The sequence below is a fragment of the Cyprinodon tularosa genome, unplaced genomic scaffold, assembly GCF_016077235.1.
Source record: "Cyprinodon tularosa strain WSP-4 unplaced genomic scaffold, ASM1607723v1 ctg1304, whole genome shotgun sequence".
Taxonomy (NCBI): Eukaryota; Metazoa; Chordata; class Actinopteri; order Cyprinodontiformes; family Cyprinodontidae; genus Cyprinodon; species Cyprinodon tularosa.
Genome location: NW_024038120.1, coordinates 1 through 20,067, shown reverse-complemented (window position 1 = coordinate 20,067; position 20,067 = coordinate 1). Strand labels below are relative to the sequence as shown.

General features: G+C 43.3%; 1 protein-coding gene across 1 annotated transcript; it reads right to left on the bottom strand.

The window, feature by feature from the left end:
* Positions 1 to 8,180: 8,180 nt before the first annotated feature.
* Positions 8,181 to 18,057, bottom strand: LOC119778230 (carbonic anhydrase-related protein 10-like). The gene is made up of 7 exons (XM_038277382.1): positions 18,052 to 18,057; positions 17,709 to 17,894; positions 17,374 to 17,469; positions 17,155 to 17,227; positions 13,134 to 13,288; positions 10,183 to 10,357; positions 8,181 to 8,550 (listed from the first exon to the last, which is right to left on the bottom strand). Exons 1-7 carry the CDS (start codon positions 18,055 to 18,057, stop codon positions 8,528 to 8,530), a joined length of 714 nt encoding a protein of 237 aa, XP_038133310.1. The 3' UTR covers positions 8,181 to 8,527.
* Positions 18,058 to 20,067: the final 2,010 nt, after the last annotated feature.

Here is a 20,067-nt window from a genome sequence, read left to right as displayed (position 1 = left end):
GTTTTTGCCTCACAGGAATCCTGTCTCCTCGTGAAGCACTGGATGAGCTTAACCTGCCGAGCCTGCCCTCGTGAGCCAAACCTGAAGACTCTTCTCTGGATTCCCCTGCAGCTCTTGGTTAAGAGCTGGAAAACCAAATCAAGGTCTGCCCTCTTAGTCAGAAGTAAGACGCTGAAGCAGTTATTGGACTCTGCTGAACAAACAGTCTCTGGATCCAACAGTTACCTCTCTCAAAGAGAAACCTGGACTCCTTCATGGTATTCTTCAGCAAACTCAAAGTCTCATAACTCATCTGTCCCTGCGCTAACTGAACTATCATCTCTGCAGACTCCAGTGAACCTGCCCCCAGGCCTGAACCAGTTCCAGTTGAAATATTCATGTGCTTGTGTAACAATAAACCTTGTTAAACTTTTCATCAGCTTCCGTTTGTGTTCTGCATATTGGGCTTACTCAGTAACCAATCATGACAGAACACTGCGGCCAAACACTAAGCCCAGCAGATCACCTCCATCGGAGGCTAGAAGAACAAGACGCTCAGATCCAAGGACAAACTCAAACCCAACGTGAGTTACATACCATGGTTGATTATCAACATCTAATGCCTCAAACACATGCTAGTTACTTTAGCAGTGCTAACACCGCGTCTGCTGCACGTCCGTTTCCGGATCCACTTCCGCCTCCAAGTTCACCAGCCGTGACGTCATCTCCTGAGTTCCGCCCTAGTCTCCCAGAAAAGTTTTCAGGTAATCTGAAAGACTGTAAGGGTTTTTTGTTCCAATGTCGTCTGATTTTTGAGAATTCTCCTGGCAGTTTTCCAACAGATAAGAAGAAGATAACTTTTATTTTGTCCCAACTAACCGGACGAGCCCTGGAATGGGCGGAGGCAAGGTTTGCCTCCGAGGACAGCTTCAGATGTTCTTTCTCAGAATTTGTTTCTGAATTTTCCCAGGTGTTTAATCAGGACTCTGATCAAACAATTGACTCTCGAGCTCTGCTGAATCTAAGACAGGGAAATTCCTCAGTAGCGGATTTCTCCATCAACTTCCGGGTCAAAGCCGCAGCTTCGGGATGGAACGAATGTGCTCTTAAAAGTGCATATTTTAAGGCTTTGAACGACAATATCAAGGATATACTTGCAACTCTCGATGAACCGGCTAGTCTGGAGGATTTAATCCGCCTAACAATTAGGTTGGACAACAGACTTCGTGCTAGAAACAGTTCTAAACAAAAAAGTCAAGGTTTTTCTGTGTTTTCTGGATCCACAGAACCCGTTTCCAAGCCAAGGCCAAAAACCCAGTCTCCCTCTATGCCTGTCCAGGTATCTCATTTGGTTGAGACCGAAGCCGAACCCATGCAGGTTGGACACACAAGGCTAACCCCTGAGGAAAGGCTAAGACGTTTCAGGGGCAAGCTTTGTATCTACTGTGGTGAGAGTGGCCATTTCATCGCTTCATGCCCAGCTAAATCAAAAGCCGGGGCCCGTCAGAGGAGTCTGACGGGCCATTTGAAAACTGAAAAATCTCCTCAGTTGATGCTTCCAGCCACCCTATTTTTCTCTTACCAGAATCTTATATTGTCAGCCTTTATCGACTCTGGATGTGAGCAAAATCTGATAGACTCTAACCTGGTTCTGCAGCTACAGATTGAAACTGTCCCTTTAACCAAGCCACTTAGTGTTTCAGCTATTGATGGGAAGAGACTTCATCAGGTTACCCATCAAACGCAACCTCTGGAGCTTATGATCTCAGGTAATCATCGTGAAACTGACATTTTTTGTTCTTCCTTCTGCATGTTCTCCCTTGGTGCTTGGATTTGAGTGGCTGGAACGATATAATCCCCATATAAACTGGGCTGAACGCCACATTGAGTCGTGGTCGACCTCATGTCACGAAACATGACTTCGTTCTGCAGCTCCTGCTGTAAGGTCTCCTAGAGGGAGGGGGGAGATGGACTCTCCTGATCTTTCTTCTGTCCCTTCTGAGTACCATGATCTGGCTCCTGTCTTCAGTAAGGTCAGTGCTACGTCCCTTCCACCTCACAGACCATATGACTGTGCGATTGAGCTATTACCTGGAACTCCCCTACCCAGCAGTAGACTTTACAATATTTCCAAACCAGAACGAGAAACCATGGAGAAATACATTAATGAGTCCCTAGCTGCTGGAATAATCCGCCCATCTTCCTCTCCGTTGGGTGCTGGTTTCTTTTTTGTGGGCAAAAAGGATGGTTCCCTAAAACCTTGTATCGACTACAGAGGCCTGAACCAAATAACTGTTAAAAATAAATACCCACTTCCGTTACTAGCATCAGCCTTTGAACCAGTACAAGGAGCAACTGTCTTCACCAAGCTCGACTTAACAAACGCATATCACCTTCTCAGGATTAGAGAAGGTGACGAGTGGAAGACAGCCTTTAAAACCCCTTTGGGCCAGTTTGAATATCTGGTCATGCCTTTTGGTCTCACTAACGCCTCTGCATGTTTCCAAGCCCTCGTCAACGATGTCCTCAGAGACTTTTTGAATATCTTCGTGTTTGTTTACATTGACGACATTCTGATCTATTCTAAGAACCTTTCCGAGCATAAAAAACATGTCCGCCTGGTCCTGCAAAGATTATTGGAGAACAAACTTTTTGTAAAGGCTGAAAAATGCGAGTTTCATCAACCTTCAGTCACCTTTTTAGGGTTTGTGCTCGAGGGACGGCAGGTTAAGCCATCTGAAGAAAAGATAAAGGCAGTTTTGGAGTGGCCGATACCTGAAAACCGAAAACAGCTGCAGAGATTCCTGGGTTTTGCCAACTTCTACCGTCAATTTATCAGGAATTATAGTCAAAAAGCTCTACCTCTCACAACTCTAACATCAGTCAAAAAGACTTTCCAGTGGACCCCCGAAGCTCAAGTTGCCTTTGATAAACTTAAGACTTTATTTTCCAGAGCTCCCGTGTTAATCCAGCCTGATCCAAACAAGCAATTCATCCTCGAAGTAGACGCCTCTGACTCTGGTGTAGGAGCTGTGTTATCCCAACAACTCGACTCTGATCAAAGAATTCACCCCTGTGTATTTTTCTCCCGTAGACTCTCCCCGGCAGAACAAAACTACGACGTTGGAGACCGAGAACTCTTGGCCAACAAACTCGCTTTAGAGGAGTGGAGACACTGGCTCGAGGGAGCTGAACACCCAGTCTTAGTTTGGACGGATCACAAGAACCTAGCATACATCCAGTCCGCCAAACAAGCTAACACTCGTCAGTCAAGGTGGTCTCTGTTTTTCTCCCGTTTCAACCTCATTATTTCTTACAGACCCGGATCCAAGAACATCAAACCCGATTCTCTCTCTCGTCTTTACTCTGTTGATCAATCCGAGACGACTGAACCCGTTCTTCCTGCTTCCTGTACTGTTGGAGTGGTTTCCTGGGAGATCTCCGATCTCATAAACTCTGCCTTGGCTTCTGAACCTGACCCAGGTAATGGTCCTCCTAACAGAACCTATGTTCCCTCATCTGTCAGATCTCGCCTGATTCAATGGATGCACACAGCCAAGTTCTCCCCTCACCCGGGGGTGAGCCGAACAATCGCCTTGATTTCCAGACGTTTTTGGTGGCCTACGTTACACAAGGATGTGAAGGAATACGTTTTGGCCTGCTCCATATGTGCCAGAAACAAGACCTCACATCAACCGCCTTCTGGCCTGTTGCATCCTCTTCCTGTTCCAACTCGTCCCTGGTCTCACATCGCCATAGATTTTGTTACTGGTCTCCCAATCTCCAGAGGTATGTCAACTATTTTTACCATCGTCAATCGATTTTCAAAGTCATGTCATCTGATTCCCCTCAGGAAACTTCCCACGGCCTTTCAAACCGCCCAGCTCCTAGTGAAGCACGTTTTCCGACTCCATGGTATTCCCCAGGAAATTCTCTCTGACCGCGGACCACAGTTTATCTCCCAAGTCTGGAAGGCCTTCTGTGCAACTCTGAATTGTAAGTCGTCACTCACTTCTGGTTATCATCCACAGTCCAACGGTCAGACAGAGAGAATGAACCAACAGCTCGAATCGACTCTCCGCTGTCTGACCTCCAACAACCCCACTGACTGGAGTCAATACCTTACATGGATCGAATATGCCCACAACTCCTTCAAGTCTGCTTCCACCGGTCAATCACCATTCCAGGTCAGTCTCGGATATCAACCCCCTCTTTTCCCAGCAGACGAGAGAGAGATTTCGGTTCCATCTGTCAATCACCACATTCGCCGCTGTCAACGTGTCTGGAGGGACACCATTGCCTCTTTCAACCGATCTTCTGTGACCACCAAGCGCTTTGCGGACTCCAAGAGACGCCCTGCCCCAGAGTACGCCATCGGTCAGGAGGTATGGCTTTCCACTCGGGACATTCCCCTCAACCTTCCTTCGAGTCTCCGCATCCATCCCACGTTCCACGTCTCCCAGATAAAACCAGTTGTCACCAGTCCTTTGGGGTCTGCCCTCTTAGTCAGAAGTAAGACGCTGAAGCAGTTATTGGACTCTGCTGAACAAACAGTCTCTGGACCCAACAGTTACCTCTCTCAAAGAGAAATCCGGACTCCTTCAAGGTATTCTTCAGCTAACTCAAAGTCTCATAACTCATCTGTTCCTGCGCTAACTGAACTATCATCTCTGCAGACTCCAGTGAACCTGCCCCCAGGCCTGAACCAGTTCCAGTTGAAATATTCATGTGCTTGTGTAACAATAAACCTTGTTAAACTTTTCGTCAGCTTCCGTTTGTGTTCTGCATATTGGGCTTACTCAGTTACCAATCATGACACTTTCTGATTCCTGATCCTCCACGGACGGGTTGGTCGTTGGATCGCCAACTTGAAGAGGGAGGATTTGCCATCGAACTTCTGACCAGAGAAAAAACACGTAATATGTAGATGTGTATTCATGTTTATAGTTATTGTACATGCTCGTCCCCATTTTCACTTACCGGTGGTGAGTCTGCCATAGTGGAAAAGTGGTAAATTGAAAGTAAGCTGGTATGAGCAATGCAAACAGTGCGCACGAGCAGAAAAGCACTGACAGGCGAGGCCACATTTATATAAACAGATCAGGAGCATGATGCAGATGGCGAGTAGGTCCAAACTTTTTTAATGATGATGATGAAGTTTCATCATCATAACAGTCATTGATTGGATCAGATCCTAACATCTTTCTCTCATCATCATATTTGATTTTCATTTCAATGTTGTTATTTCCTGCACCAGCCAATCACAGCTGTGAGAAGACAGCATCACCCCTAGCAACAGGGTCAGCCACACCTCCTCACCAGGCGCTCCGAGTCCCTCTGAGTGAGACGGGATCCCTCTGAAGGTCCAAGCTCTGAGAGACTCTGATGATTTATTTAGGATCGGATGAATAACGGCTCTTTAAGTTTTAGGAGTTTGTACATTTGTTTACAAGACAAGAAATATATAAAATTACTGTAAAAGTATAAAAAAGCTACAATCAGGAAGAAAAAGAACATGAAACAAATCAGACTTAAGAAGAACTTATTCAAAACACTTATAAAGCCTTTAAAACAGATTTAATCTTGTAAAACCACTTTTATTACACAGTAATCTTCTCAATTACTACATTTCAAAGTCCAAAGCAATTATCCGTTTTTTGTAAACAACATAATATTTACACAATGAATTGTAAGTGAAATTACCGTTCTGTTAGAAAATGACATTTTCTCTTTTTTATTTAAGAGACGAGTTATATTTTTTATTCTAACCACCACAGCTGAGGTTTGTTTATTGCAAGTCATTCAATAAAAACATCCCTTCTTCCAGAGACCGATAAAAAGCTATGATTAGTCTGTGAAGCCTGGATTGGAGCAAAAACTTCTGTCTTTACAGGTGCTGGTCATAAAATTAGAATATCATGAAAAAGTAGATTGATTTCAGTAATTCCATTTAAAAAGTGAAACTTGTATATTATATTCATACATTACATACAAACTCATATATTTCAGATGTTTATTTTGTTTAATTTTGATGATTACAAATGACAACAAATGAAAATCTCAAATTCATCATATCAGAAAATTAGAATATTGTGAAAAGGTTCAAAATTGATGGCCCCTGGTGCCACACTCTAATCAGCTAATTAACTCAAACCACCTGCAAAAGCCTTTAAATGGTCTTTCAGTCTAGTTCTATAGGCTACACAATCATGGGGAAGACTGCTGACTTGACAGTTGTCCAAAAGACGACCATCGACACCTTGCACAAGGAGGGCAAGACACAAAAGGTCATCGCTAAAGAGGCTGGCTGTTCACAGAGCTCAGTGTCCAAGCACATTAATAGAGAGGCGAAGGGAAGGAAAAGATGTGGTCGAAAAAAGTGTACAAGCAAGAGAGATAACCGCACCCTGGAGAGGATTGTGAAACAAAACCCATTCAAAAATGTGGGGGAGATTCACAAAGAGTGGACTGCAGCTGGAGTGAGTGCTTCAAGAACCACCACACACAGACGTATGAAAGACATGGGTTTCTGCTGTCGCATTCCTTGTGTCAAGCCACTCTTGAACCACAGACAGCGTCAGAAGCGTCTTGCCTGGGCTAAAGAGAAACAGGACTGGACTGCTGGTGAGTGGTCCAAAGTCATGTTCTCTGATGAAAGTAAATTTTGCATTTCCTTTGGAAATCAAGGTCCCAGAGTCTGGAGGAAAAGAAGAGAGGCACTTCATCCACGTTGCTTGAAGTCCAGTGTAAAGTTTCCACAGTCAGTGATGGTTTGGGGTGCCATGTCATCTGCTGGTGTTGGTCCATTGTGTTTTCTGAGGTCCAGGGTCAACGCAGCCACATACCAGGAAGTTTTAGAGCACTTCATGCTTCCTGCAGCTGACCAACTTTTTGGAGATGCAGATTTCATTTTCCAACAGGACTTGGCACCTGCACACAGTGCCAAAGCTACCAGTACCTGGTTGAAGGACCATGGTATCCCTGTTCTTAATTGGCCAGCAAACTCTCCTGACCTTAACCCCATAGAAAATCTATGGGGTATTGTGAAGAAGAAGATGCAATACACCAGACCCAACAATTCAGAAGAGCTAAAAGCCACTATTAGAGCAACCTGGGCTATCATAACACCTGAGCAGTGCCACAGACTGATCGACTCCATGCCACGCCGCATTGCTGCAGTAATACAGGCCAAAGGAGGCCCAACTAAATACTGAGTGCTGTACATGCTCATACTTTTCATGTTCATACTTTTCAGTTGGCCAACATTTCTATAAATCCTTTGTTTTTATTGGTCTTCAGTAATATTCTAATTTTCTGATATGATGAATTTGAGATTTTCATTTGTTGTCATTTGTAATCATCAAAATTAAACAAAATAAACATCTGAAATATATGAGTTTGTATGTAATGTATGAATATAATATACAAGTTTCACTTTTTAAATGGAATTACTGAAATCAATCTACTTTTTCATGATATTCTAATTTTATGACCAGCACCTGTATATCTCATCCGTGTGAAAACCAGTCAGAAAATCTGAGTCTAAAGCCGGGCGTACACTCTACGATAATCTCAATCATTGCGTGCAGCTACAGCTCAGACGGTACGATCAAACCGCAGGGTTTAAACGTTCCCAGCTCACCATGTTTGTTCTCACGCTGTGCGACCCGACGCTCTGATGCGATCTACCTGCTCACACTGTACGTCTAAAAACCAGGTGGGACTCAGCTCCGCAGTGAGATGGCGCTACTCGGACTCGTCTATCTGGAAGCCAAACCAGTAGCAGAGGAACATGAAGCTCACTAGAGTGAAACGCGCTGCCTTGGATATTTGGGCGATTTAGTGCTGAAAGCCCTAAAAAGAAAAGAAGACGACGTATTTGGACAAAGACATGGCTGAGCTAACGTGGCTACTACGGTCTGGCAGTTTGACAGAAAGAACTCCATTTCACTCACTGCACCCCCGCCATGATGCTGGGTTTTCCTCTGAGAGGAAGAAGAAGAAGAAGAATCCTTGTTTTCCCACTGAGCGATTTGCCCACGACCACCTTAAGATGGCCGACTGAATTTCAATGTTTAATTTTCTCCTGACCTTCTGATTCCTGATGGGGGGGTGGTCGTTGGAGGCTGATCGCCCCTAGTTACCCCCTGGTCCCTACACCACGCACCATCAGGCTGACAGTCGGCCTGATCATAAAATTCTCACATGACTGGAGAATCGGCCCGAAATGGGCAAAAAAATCATTCAGTGTACGGCCGGCTTTAAACAACACAACAAAGTACTGTGCTTATTCTCTATGACACGCATCGTGCTGAACCACATCATGTCTGTGTGCGGGGGTGGGGGTGTGTGTAGCAGGCCTGCAGTCGGTCTCAGGTTCAGTTTAGCTGAACTCAGCTGTTGTTTTAGTAAAGCTCTCCTTAGTAAAGTCCTTCTTTCCTCCATGCAGCTTCGGTTCATTCAGCTCCCACAGGTGGAGGAGTGAAGGAAGCCATTCCTTCCCTTTCCGACGTCCAGCTGCTCCGGCGGCGCTCAAACCTTTTCCATCTTACTTCAGGAGCCACTGGTTCACTGAATGGTAGAAAATATCAGAGTAGAAAAGAAATAATCATGGAAATAATCTGCAGTTTGTTATAAATCTAAAACAACAGAAGGAAACATCTGTAAGAGAGAAGAGAAAAGCTGGTTTAGCTCCGTCAGGGGCTGTGGATCAAAGGCTGGTTCCTCAGGTCAGTCTGGTATTTCATAATCATTCCCACGCAGCCTTTATTGCAGCAAAATGAATGTGTTGCAGTAAACTTACAGCAAACACAGGTGTTTTATTTCCTCCTCTGCTTTTTTCTATCTCCAGTCATCAAAACAGCTAAAAGTCTTAAATGCTTTCTCCTCCAACACATGAACAGAACGGCGTATTTCCAGGCCTCTGGTGATATCTGTGAACATGCTGACTCCAGTTCATCATGACTCCAGTCAAACCAGCACAGATGCTAAAGTAGCTGCATCTAGAGCAGCGGTGATAATTTTCCAAGCAAAATCATCAGACATCTAAAACGTGTTCCTGCATCTTCACACGTCCCATTTGATGTGGAAAAGAACACATCCTCATGTGTGAAACTTTAATTTATTTATAAACCATGCTATGTTAGATGCAGGCTGTGTTGCTCCTGCTTAGGGGAGGGGGGCCATTGGGGTCGGTCATGTCTTGGCTTGAGCTTCTGACTCTCCTTGGTCTCTCCGGCCTTCTTAAGGCATGGATATCTTGCTTGCTGCTGGGGGGGATGCTGGTTCCTGGCATTGGGTGGGGATCAGGGACATTGGAGGGTTTGGCCCCTTTCCTGCAGGGGTGGGGGGGTGGGCTAGTTGGCGTGGCTGTACAGCAGGTGGGAAACAATCACCTGTGGTGTGGATCTGCCTTACTGCCTGCCCTGACCAAGTGTGTTGCCTATGCCTGCAGTCAGGTGGGGGGGGACACTGAGGGGTGTGTGGCACCTGGGCTCCGGTGGCTGGTGGGCCATACTCGGCCTACAGGAGGGGGGGATACCTTGGTGCTGATTGCCTGGCAGCCACGGGTATGAGAGGACCATATGGATGCTGGGGACTGGATAGAACCGGATTGGATGGTCATCTATAGTTTATACCAAGCAGCTCATTTAGATCAGACCCCCACCCAGAGAGCGTCTTGCCTTCCATTTTCTCCTCTTCCTGTTTTCAACCCATCATCCCCTTTCCTCCCCATTTCTCCTTTTTCATTTTATTCAGACAATAAAATCATTAAATTATACTTGTTTCTGCAGAAGTCTCTGCGAGTTAAATCGGTGTTAATCAGTAAACATCAAAACGACAACAAACTATAATCGACTCCGTTAACATCTTTGATCCAGAATAATTATTTAAGAAATGTTATTATATGTGTCTGTCATGTAATAATTCAAATCTAAAATGTATTTTTGTTCATTTAGTAAAATGAAGGATGAGATTTTCTTTTAGGTTGGAAAAGTTAAGACGCATAATTATAAAAGGCAGATTAATACTGTAAGAACAGCAGAGTTCAGAACCTTCAATGTCTCATTCGTTTTAGTTCAACAGTGTGTTTTTTCTATTAACTATAGACTATTTAACAATCTGAACTTTTCATAGCCATCTGGAGACTTTGTGAGAAACTTTGCAGATTATTTGTAAGATTTGATCTACCAGTCAGGTTACCTCTGTACTGCGGGCGGAGGGCACGGTTGTTGGGACAGTCACGGCCCTGCTTGTTGAAGTTAATGTTGGTTCGAATGCAGCGCTGCAGCAAAGGCTGCGCGGGCCGCGTATTGTCGCTCATACTCAGAAAGATCTTGTACGGCTCATTCTGGCTGAGAAGGCGCAGAGAGTGCATCTGTGGGAACAGATTAAAGATTAACCAGTTAATGACATTAAGCACCATTAAGTACAATTTAGAAAGTGTGCTAGAAACAAGGACTAAATTACACAGTTTTTATTTAAAAAAAGGAATTTTAAAACTTCAAAATAGAAAAAATAAAGTTCAATTTAATTCAGTGTATATCTATAGCGTTAATTCAGAACACATGTCAATATGCAGCACTGACACTATCAATGGCTCCCTTCCTTAAATACCACCTTTGCAAGTTGGGAGAAAATGTACCGTGGTTGGCCAGGTCATGTGACTGGATGAACGCCCCCTGGCCCTACACTGGAGCTCTGCCTCCGGTCCTCCACGCGGCGCGGCGCGGCGCGGCGTGGCCTGTAACGGCCGTCCAGCCTGTCCCGGCGGAGCTCTCCAGAGTACAGCAGTTTTTTTAACCCTCCCAGCTGAACCTAGACGCCTAGCGCCGCCCCCAATATAAAGACATGGAGGCCGGCTGGCTTACTGTTGACTATTGCAACAGTACTGGAAGTTACATGTATAGCGCCCCTAAGGGCCAAAAGTTAAACTGTGTGCCTTTAAAGTAGTTTAGTCCAACTTTTATTACTGTTTTTGCCTAAAAGATAAGAAGTTTAGAGTAAAATATTCGAAGCAGAGAGAGAACAAAAGGATTGACTGAAATGTAAATTTATCGCAATCAAAGCCTCTTTTACGCCCATCGAATGGACAACCAAGTCAAGGCCACTGATGATGTCAGTCACTGAATTCTCCCCACTGAAGCATCCTGTGACTGGCTGCCAGAAGCTTACAGCAGTTCGAATGGCAAACCAAGCAACCTGGAAACACCAGCATCAGACTACAAAAAGGGAGACAAACAAGGTGCTGAAAGGGTGAGGTTCTCAACAGGAGGAAGGTCTGTTTTTAGTTTTCTCTAGTGGCCTTTATTCTGCAATGTTTGAAAGAATGCAGACATGAGAGGGGGTTAGAAGAGAGGGGAGAGACATTCAGCAAAGGTCAGCAGGACGAGGACTCGGACTTGTGACAGCTGGGTCATGCACTCTACCTCCACACCACAGCAGCACCTCAAAGAAGAAACTTCCTTTGATTTTTATTCACAGATTAACAGTAAACTGAGATGTGAGGGAATGTTTAGTCTATGATTAAATATAACCTGCTTGTTTTAGCTTCAACAGAAGGAAAATAACTGTAAAAACTATAAGCCTGTTTCTCTACTTCCACAGGTTTCCAAGATTTAAGATTTTTATTTTATTTTACTAGTAGATTGGAGAACTTTATTGATAGAAATAAACTAATTTCTGGTATTCAGTAAGGATGTAGATCACAAAGATCCAATCTTTGGCATGAATTTAATGAATAGAGATAATGGCAGAGGCTCGCATGACAAAGTTGAACGGCTGGACATTGCTTATGGTGTCCTCCAGGTGTCTTTATTGGGACCAATAATGTTTATTCTCTACATAAAAGACATATGTTAAGTTTCACATCTATTCCAGTTTGTTTTGTCTGCAGACAATGTACAGGTGAGAGTTTACAGCAGCTCCTGGTTGATATACCACTAGAGATGAACTAACTAACAAATGGGTCCCAGAAAAAAACACAATTTTCCTTAAATTTGTAGAAAAACTATTTTAATAAATTTAGGAAATTATGAAGAAAATACAGATGAGAACCTCCAAATAGACGCGGTAGAGTTGTGATTATTGGCCTGCTGAAAGCCTCATGTCATTCCTATCCGACTGAACTATCTATCATTGCATAGACGTCTTGGGTAACACCTACAGGACCACAGAACAGGCTTGGATCAGAGGCAACCATTTTTAAAAAAAGGTGTAATAATGATTCTGGTATTTCTGTCTGCTTGTACTAAAGTCATCCATATTTGGAGTGCTGATGTTTTAAGCACCTGGGGGCCCGTTCTCCTCAACACAATTATTTATTGAGATTTATGTATTTAGATTGTTATGGTCAGAGGTCGGAGGTCACTAAAATCAGTGTTGCTTCGGCGCGTAAGTTTGCCAAAACAATGTGGGGCTCGGTAGTTTTCTCTGGTCCCCTCCCTGATCTGACCAGTGATGACATGTTTAGCCGCATGTCGTCATTCAACCGCTGGTTGTCTAGGTGGTGCCCTGAAAACAACGTGGGCTACATTAATAATTGGCAATCCTTTTGGGGAAAGCCTGGTCTGATTCGGAGAGACGGCATCCATCCCACTTTGGATGGTGCAGCTCTTCTTTCTAGGAATCTGGCCACATTTATTAGTCCTCCAAAACCCTGACCACCCAGGGTGCAGACCAGGAAGCAGAGTCCTAGTTTAACAGACCTCTCTGCAGCTTCTCTACTGTTACCCACTCTTTACTCCATCCAGACAGTGTCTTGTCAACGACCCAAAATCCTGAGCTATCTCTATAATTGTGTTGCTATAGGCTTAGAATGCTGGAGGACAAAGGGACCCTTTTCATCTCTATTCTTCCATTCTGCAGTATTTGTTAGTTCAATCTCTAATGTTGCTGGTGAAGATTCGAAGTCATCCACGCCATAATCTAAAGACATTTTGCTTCCCATCCAGGAAGCTTTTTCAATTTAAAATGTCAGAACTAGCATTTAGTTGAAGGCTTTTTAGAGTGGACCAAAAAAAAAGCCTTATTTTGGCTTAAAATTTGTTGCCGGTTCAGTTCATACTTTCTTTAGGATTTCAGTAACAGAATCTTATGCTGCTCATTTGATTCTCAGATGTTTATCTGTCCTGATTTGAAGACGTTAATCCTACCTGCATCTGTGTCACATAAACTGGCTTGTTGATGATGATCCAAGTGGAGGTCTCATAGCAGGGAGGGACCGTTATGGAGCCCTCGTAGGTGATGTAGCGTATAGTGTCGGGGTAAAGGTCTGCTATGTTCAGGCCCATCAGTAGGAATGCATCATCTAAAGAAGGAGACAAAATAGGTTTAGTTGAAATTTCAACCTTTTAACTTAATTAACCCAACTTTCCTGTGACCTTTAGATATTTTGGTCTTACAACACACCTGAATCAAAAAGCTGCAGTCAAGTTATTCAGGGTCCTAATAAGGACCTAACAAATTGGTTTAAGGGGGTTATAGAAAAAAAAAAATGTTAGAACTGTAAATTTAGTCATATGTTTATATGACTGTTTTTAATTATTTATTTATTTTTATTTATTTTTTTTTTTTAACTATTTTTCAAGGCTGCACTTTTAAATGAGATGAAATTGTCCAGAGCTGTTTCCAAACAAAATTTCTTTTTGTTTTACACTTGTGTAAACAAAATGACAAATAAAATCTAAGTATCTGCTGATGAAGATTCTCAGTCAGCTGATTGGTTACTAATCTCAGTGAGTCCTTCCTTATTCTTAGTTTTTTTTGCACCTGTTGATAGTTGAAGTAGAAGACGTGCTTCTCTGAAGTTTTGGTCAGGTTTTATCATCTAGAGGTGGTGTTCATCCTGTTAGAAGTATTTTTAAATCTGGGTTGGATTGTTTGTTCTTTGGCTTTGCTCCTTTCAAGGCTCAGAACAGAGGACCCCACTAATCAAGGCAGACAAATTTCTCAAAAAGGCATTTATTAAAAACAGGATCTGCAGTTAAGAGCAAGGATGTCAAAGACAGGAACCTCTGGCTTGAAGTTCAGTCTGTGCCCAGAAGAAGAGGTGGATTCCAGTGAATGGCTCCGACACCATGCAGCGAACACTGCCTAGAGAGTCCCAGATACTGAAGTCTTGAAAACTGCAGAACTGGAAGGAGATCAGATCCAAATGGATGAAGGAAGGGGGGATAATCCGGAAGGCAAAGTCAACACCAGTGTCGATGAGGTTCACAGGAGTCTGGGCCAGATGATCAGAGAGCCGAAGACTTACTGAACGGAAATTAAGATCGATGTCAGGAAGCAGATCCAGATTTGATCAACAGGCAGAATCGAGCAGGAGTCCAAAGACAGGTCAGGCAAACAGATAAGAACGGGAACAGGCAGGCAAAGACTAGGGTGTTAGGAATCCAGTTTGTGTGGCCTGTCTCTGTGTCTCCGTTTTCCAACACCAGGAGGTGCCCTGTCTTCGCTGTCCCTCCCTGCACACCTGCGGCTCATTGAATCATTATCTGGAGGAGTATTTGAGCGGCGGGCTGTCACTACCTCAACGCCAGAGTGTCTGCTAGTTTTGGGTACTCTAGCCAAACTGAGTTTAGCTGAGTCTAACCTGAGCTTTGTTTCTTAGAGTCTAATGAATTTTTGTCTTTGTTCCCCAGCAGGAAGCTTTCCTTTGTTACTGGATTCCTGGACCTTCTCTCCCCTGGAAGGAAAAACCGAGTTACACCGAGCAGCAGAAAACCTCCACATGTTCCGTTCAAGTACCCATCGGAAATCCGAGTGACAGTCCGCTCCATTACTCCTCCGGGTTCCAACGCTTGTCAAACCTGTCCGCCCTCCAACGTGCTTTCGAAATTCCCACGGAACCTGAACTGACCACTGAATTTTTATTCTCCCTTCCATTTCAGGGTTACCAGCTCAGTGAGTTCCAGATCGACTCCTGTTTAACCCCTTCAATAATGCTGTTAACCTTTTTCCGTGCTCTCTGATTGGTTTCTTTGCATGTGGGTCAGATTGGTTAAACCAATCATGACAGGCGTAGGTTTGATTTGAACTTTGGTAGGGACACTATTGCTGTGTTGTCATTGATGCTATGCCATATGCCCTTTTTTATGCTTGACGTGAGCATCAGTACTGATAAGAGGAATTCATTGTTTAAAGAGAAAAGCAGCATTTGCTACATTAATAAAATAATTTAGAAGCACTAAACTCACTAGATGCTGTTTATCAATGATTGAAGTATCAGTGGCTCTGATGAATGTGGAATTAGGACTGTTTTCCACTTTGAAAATGGTTTCATTTGAACGACTAAGATAGAAGGGAAATACAGTATTGTGTTTTGAAGATATAGAATTGTGCAGAGTTAAACCCCACTCTTATATTTTTACCTACTATGCTCTCTCTGTATCAAGCAAAATAATTCAATTCAATTCTATTCAGTTTATTTCTATAGCTCCAATTCACATCATGTCATCTCAGGTCACTTTCCAGTTCAACCAGATCATCCAGTCAGATTGATTCAAAGTTTTCTATCTAAGGAAAACCAGCTGATTGCATCGACTCCTTGACTCTTCAGCAATCCCTCACACTAAGCATGCTTGTAGCGACAGTGGAGAGGAAAAACTCCCTTTGAACAGGAAGAAACCTCCAGCAGAACCAGGCTCAGTGTGAGCAGCCATCGTTTCAAGCATGCTTAGTGTGAGGGATTGCTGAAGAGTCAATGAGTCGATGCAATCAGCTGGTTTTTCTTAGATAGAAAACTTTGAATCAATCTGACTGGATGATCTGGTTGAACTGGAAAGTGACCTGAGATGACATGATGTGAATTGGAGCTATAGAAATAAACTGAATAGAAGTGAAATGTCCAACCATCAGTTTGAGACTGTAGCTTAAAGAGCATTTTGGGATTGAGTCAGAGCAGAAATCTGTGGCCATAATGGTTGTCCATGCTGGGAAGGCCTCTGATTTTCCCACTGAGGTGTAAAAGATTGATTTCTGTAAAACATCGGTGGCAGATGATGCTGCAAACATTTTTACAAGAAGTAATCAACTGATGGGCAATTATTTATTTAATGGGTAAGATTGGATTTCTTTGTATTAACTAACATTGAAACCATTTGAACCCTTGCATATTCAACTTATTTTTCTGATCATGTAGATTTAGAGATGAAATAAAAAAAAGTTAAAACAGAAGAAAAAGGTAAAGAGTCAAACTTTCCTTTACAATCTGCACCGTCCTCACATGACGCTGGTGAAGGCTCATCAAGGTTGCTAGGAGGATTGATCAGAACAATTATAACAATCTAAACCTTCTGTAATCATTTAGCTTTTAAATTTTAGATTGCTGGATGTTGGGTCCAGCGACCAGAGTCTGGAAAATACCAGAGCAGTAGAACCAGACAGAAGTGGGATGAGACTACGTGTCTGTCCTGCTGGATTGAAAATGTAACTATCTAAAAAGGAAGGTAAACAACAGAGACCCTGGGATTCAAGCCATGTGGGCCGACCAGTCAGCCTAAGGGTTAATCCCTTGGCCAACGAGCCACGGCACATGATCAGTCAGAGGCAGAGTGACAGGACCCTCCTCTGCACCCACAAGCACATTGTCATGTTCCATGCGGGCTGCCATTTAGGAAACCATGGACCGTTTACCTGCATGGCACATGGATCCTGGGGCCTGGGCGGGATTGAATCCCCAGACTCCCAGGTGAAAGTCTTGAACGCTGACCGGTCAGCCGAAGGGATAATTTATTGGTCTAAGTTGCCACATAAAGAAAGGATACTCCATGGTGGTGGATTATATCAGGCTGAAGGTCGACCTCCTGATCAAACACCTCTGGACTCAGAGCTTTACTGGTTTTGTGCGTTTGGAGCATAGCTTCCAGCAGTGCAGTGGACTCTATCATATCTGTTTGTTCTTTGTTTTGTTTTAGCAGGATGAGATTAAATAGTTATTATTAAAGCAGACTGATCTGCATGTAAGATCAGGACAAATAAAGGACTCTTAGCAAACAGGTTGAAGTTTGGCTTAATCTAAAGTGAAGAAGACCTTCTGACGAGAGGAAAACTTCTAATATGAAATGTTCCTTGGACCCTCTACCAACCAGACCGTTGAACACAATGTGTGTTTTGGATTGAGAGGAAAGCATCATTGCTGACGACTGTATGTCAGAGAAACCGCAGCAGTCTTACGTTTGTAGTTAATTCTGGTGATGGTGTCTCTGTTGAGCATTCGGTTGAGGAAGGAGTTAGAGTTCTCTGAGAGCTGCAATGGTAGAAAAAGGAGTCAAACACAAATGCAACACAGATATTTTGACTAAAGACTGTTTTATGCTGCGGAGCTGAATCATCCTGAGCTTCCTGGTCAGGTCTATTGTTTTACAATGGAAACATTCAAAGGGAAAATCCAACCTTGATGAAGATGGAGACCACAGCAATGCCATGGGGGCTCTTAGCTGCCTCGCTGTAGTTGGCGTACAGATCTTGATTATAATGGATCAGTTGGACCTGAAACACAAACAGAACGAGAGCTAGCAGAACCCATAGGTTCATGATCCATGTGTTCTGTTCTTCATTATTTACAGGAACCAATGTTTCTATCAGGGGTTCAAGAAAAACTGGACTGAGATCATTTTCTTTGGTAACACTGACAGCCAGGCAGGATGCTGCTGTTGGCCTTCATTTGGTCGCTACACTGTTAGAAAATATGGACACTGGATGATGGATGGACAAGGACTCTGTCTTACCTCTCCAGGAAAGCCTTGTCCATTTAGGAGGTGCTCTGAACCGAGAGCATCTTCACTCCCAAAGTGGAGACGGACCTCTTCCAGTCGGTAGCTGTAACTCAGAGGTCCTCCAGAGATGTTAACCAGATGTGTTTTGTCTGGCCGCAGTGACACATGCTTCCCTGTGTTGTACATAGTTCCACCCATCTGGAAAAAAGACCAAGAAAACAGAAAGTCAGTAAATCTACTGCAAAAAATGAAGCCCAGATATCTGCTCTATCCACAAATCAAGGAGGAAACAAAGAGATTAAAAGCAGCCTAGCATTCTAGCCTCTAAGAAATGATAGAAACTAAGGTCTGTTACCTCCATCTTTGATCACAATGATGCTGTCAGTGCCAGAAAATTCCCCGGGGTTCAAAAATCTTTGATAAAACTACATAAAACACTTTCTGTCCAGGGGTGATGCTGAGAAACTAGTCCATGCATTTGTTACTTCAAGGCTGGACTATTGTAATTCTTTACTATCAGGAAGTCCACAAACTGTAGTTAAAAGCCTTCAGCTGATCCAAAATGCTGCAGCCAGAGTTCTAATGAAAATAAAAAAGAGAGATCATATCTCGCCTATCCTGGCTTCTCTTCATTGGCTTCCTGTTAAATCCAGAATAGAATTTAAAATCCTCCTTCTCACATATAAAGCCTTAAATGGCCAAGCTCCATCTTATATCAGAGATCTGATTGTTCCTTATGTTCCTAACAGAGCACTTCGCTCTCAATCTGCAGGTTTACTAGTGGTTCCTAGAATTTCTAAAAGTAGAATGGGAGGCAGATCTTTTAGTTCTCAGGCTCCTCTCCTGTGGAACCAACTACCAGTTTTAGTCCGTGAGGCAGACACCCCGTCTACTTTTAAGGCTAGGCTTAAAACTTTCCTTTTTGATAAAGCTTCTAGTTAGAGTGGCTCAGGTTATCCTGATCTATCTCTATAGTTGTGCTGCTATAGGCTTAGACTGCTGGAGGACATAGGGACCCCTTTTTCATCATTCTGCTTCATTCTATCTCTATTCTCCCACTCTGCAGAATCTGTTAGTTCAATCTCTAACGTTCTGCTCTCTCTGCTTTTTCTCATAGTAGCTTCATCTGGTCTGTTCCTGTTTGGCTGTGACTCCATCCTGGAGAGAAATATCAGCTGTGCTGCTGCTTCCTGTTCTTCTATAGATGATCCACCTGGTTTAGTCTCTCATTGGCTAACTGTTCCTCTCTTCTATAGGCACTGGCTGAACTTTACCTGGGCTAACTCCATCTGCTCTCTTCTGTCATCTAGACTTAATACTGACTCTGAGCTTGTCAGTGTTTTTCTCCCAGATGAAACCACTAGAAGAATACAATACAAAAAATGATCTAAATCTAAACAGCACTGAGCAAAACCAAGCATACTTTAGAACCCAAAAATAAAAACTTAAACAGAAACAAAAGGTGCAGAATAAAAGATTATAAAAAGGATGCTCTGTCTGTTAGAAAAGTTCTGGAAATTACAGAATGCTTTTAAGTTTCAAAGTTGACGACGTCTTTGCTAATTATTTATTTATCAGTTTATTTGTCAGGGACACATTAATGAGCATTGCTGCAAATGTGTCAGTATTAGTTATGCAGCTAGTTTTCAACTGCTGTCCCTGGGCAAGGTGTATAAGGACAACAACAATTATTAAAAAAATAATAATAAACATAGACATTTTAGAAAATTGACCCAAGATGCTTATGAGGGCAGATGATGCAGTTCAAACACAGACATTAGCATAAATATGTAGATATTTACAAAGTAACACCTGATCCTGACATTTGGGAGCAGGAGATCAGCAAGGTCTAATGAGCGCATTGTTACTTTGATTTTAAAAAGGTTTTTAACTGAGTTCTGAATGTGTGGAAGATCTCTGATAGTGAGATGGATCCTGATCCAGATGTTAGAGTGATGGATGATGGATGGCTGGATGGATGGCTGCATGGATGGATGGATGGATGGATGGATGATGGATGGATGATGGATGGATGGATGATGGATGGCTGGATGGATGGCTGGATGGATGATGGCTGGATGGATGATGGATGGATGATGGATGGATGGATGATGGATGGATGATGGATGATGGATGGATGGATGGATGGATGATGGATGGATGGATGGATGGATGGATGGATGATGGATGGATGGATGGATGATGGATGGATGATGGATGGATGATGGATGATGGATGGATGGATGGATGGATGATGGATGGATGATGGATGGATGATGGATGATGGATGGATGATGGATGATGGATGGATGATGGATGATGGATGGATGGATGGATGGATGATGGATGGATGGATGGTGATGGATGGATG